This window comes from Eimeria mitis, genomic scaffold (assembly GCF_000499745.2).
Source record: "Eimeria mitis Houghton genomic scaffold, Emh_scaff2144, whole genome shotgun sequence".
In the NCBI taxonomy this organism is placed as follows: domain Eukaryota; phylum Apicomplexa; class Conoidasida; order Eucoccidiorida; family Eimeriidae; genus Eimeria; species Eimeria mitis.
In genome coordinates this window covers 7904-8788 of record NW_013570468.1, presented here as the reverse complement: position 1 = coordinate 8788, position 885 = coordinate 7904, and the positions used below count along the sequence as shown (strand labels likewise).

The 885-nt window shown below is 61.5% G+C and overlaps 1 protein-coding gene across 1 annotated transcript in view; it reads left to right on the top strand.

Annotated features, from left to right (window-relative positions):
- Positions 1–885, top strand: part of EMH_0049310 (uncharacterized protein) — a gene marked incomplete at both ends in the record, with an annotated part of 2687 nt that overhangs the window by 636 nt on the left and 1166 nt on the right. Inside the window, one exon of the mRNA XM_013496512.1 lies at positions 88–776. Within this exon, the coding sequence (XP_013351966.1) occupies positions 88–776 (689 nt within the window). The remainder of the gene's footprint in view (positions 1–87; positions 777–885) is intronic.

Sequence of the window (885 nt, the reverse complement as noted above, 5' to 3'; positions counted from 1 at the left end):
AGGTAGAGCGGCAAGCCATCGCCCGGCTGCACCGCCAGGGGCAGACACACCCAGTCATTGCTATACGCCTCATCTCTAAACATACAGGTTCGTGCTGCTGCTGCTGCTGCTGCTGTTGCTGCTTCTGCTGTGACTGCTGCTGCTGTGTCTGCTGCTGCTGTTTCTGCGGCTGCTGCTGCTGCTGCGGCGGCTGCTGCGGCGGTGGCGGCTGCTGCTGCTGTATCTGCGGCAGCTGCTGCTGCTGTTGTATCTGCTGCTGCTGCTGTACCCGCTGCTCCCCCTGCTGCTGCTGCTGCTGCTGCTATACCAGCTGATGCTGCCGTAGCTGCTGCTACTGTTGCTGTTGCTGCTGCACCTGCTGCTACTGCTGCTGATGATGATGTTGCTGCTCCTGCTGATACTGCTACTGCTGCTGCTGCTGCATGTCCTGCTGCTGCTGTTGCACTTGCTGTTGCTGCATCTGCTGCTGTTGCTGCTGCTGCTGTTGCTGCTGCTGCTGTTGCTGCTGCATGCGCAGTGGAGGAGGTCCTCTACCGCCGCGGGGCAGCGAAGCTGCGCCTTTCTGAGACAGTGCTTGCAGCAGCAGAGTCTGCTGCTGCTCCTGCTGCTGCTGCTGCTGCTGCAGCAGCAGCAGCGGGGGACACAGCTGCAGCAAGCCAGCCCCTGAAGACCCTTCAGGCTTTCGACTGTGGCGTGCTGCTGCAGCACGAGCATGCACAGACACCGCAGCGAGACAACCCGCAGCAGCAGCGGCAGCAGCTAGTTGAGTCACTGAGGTTTGGGGCTGCTGCTCTTGCTGCAGCAGATAACAGCAGTACAGACAGCAGCAGCAGCAGCAGCAGCAGCAGCAGCAGCAGCAGCAGCAGCAGCAGAGAGAACGACGCG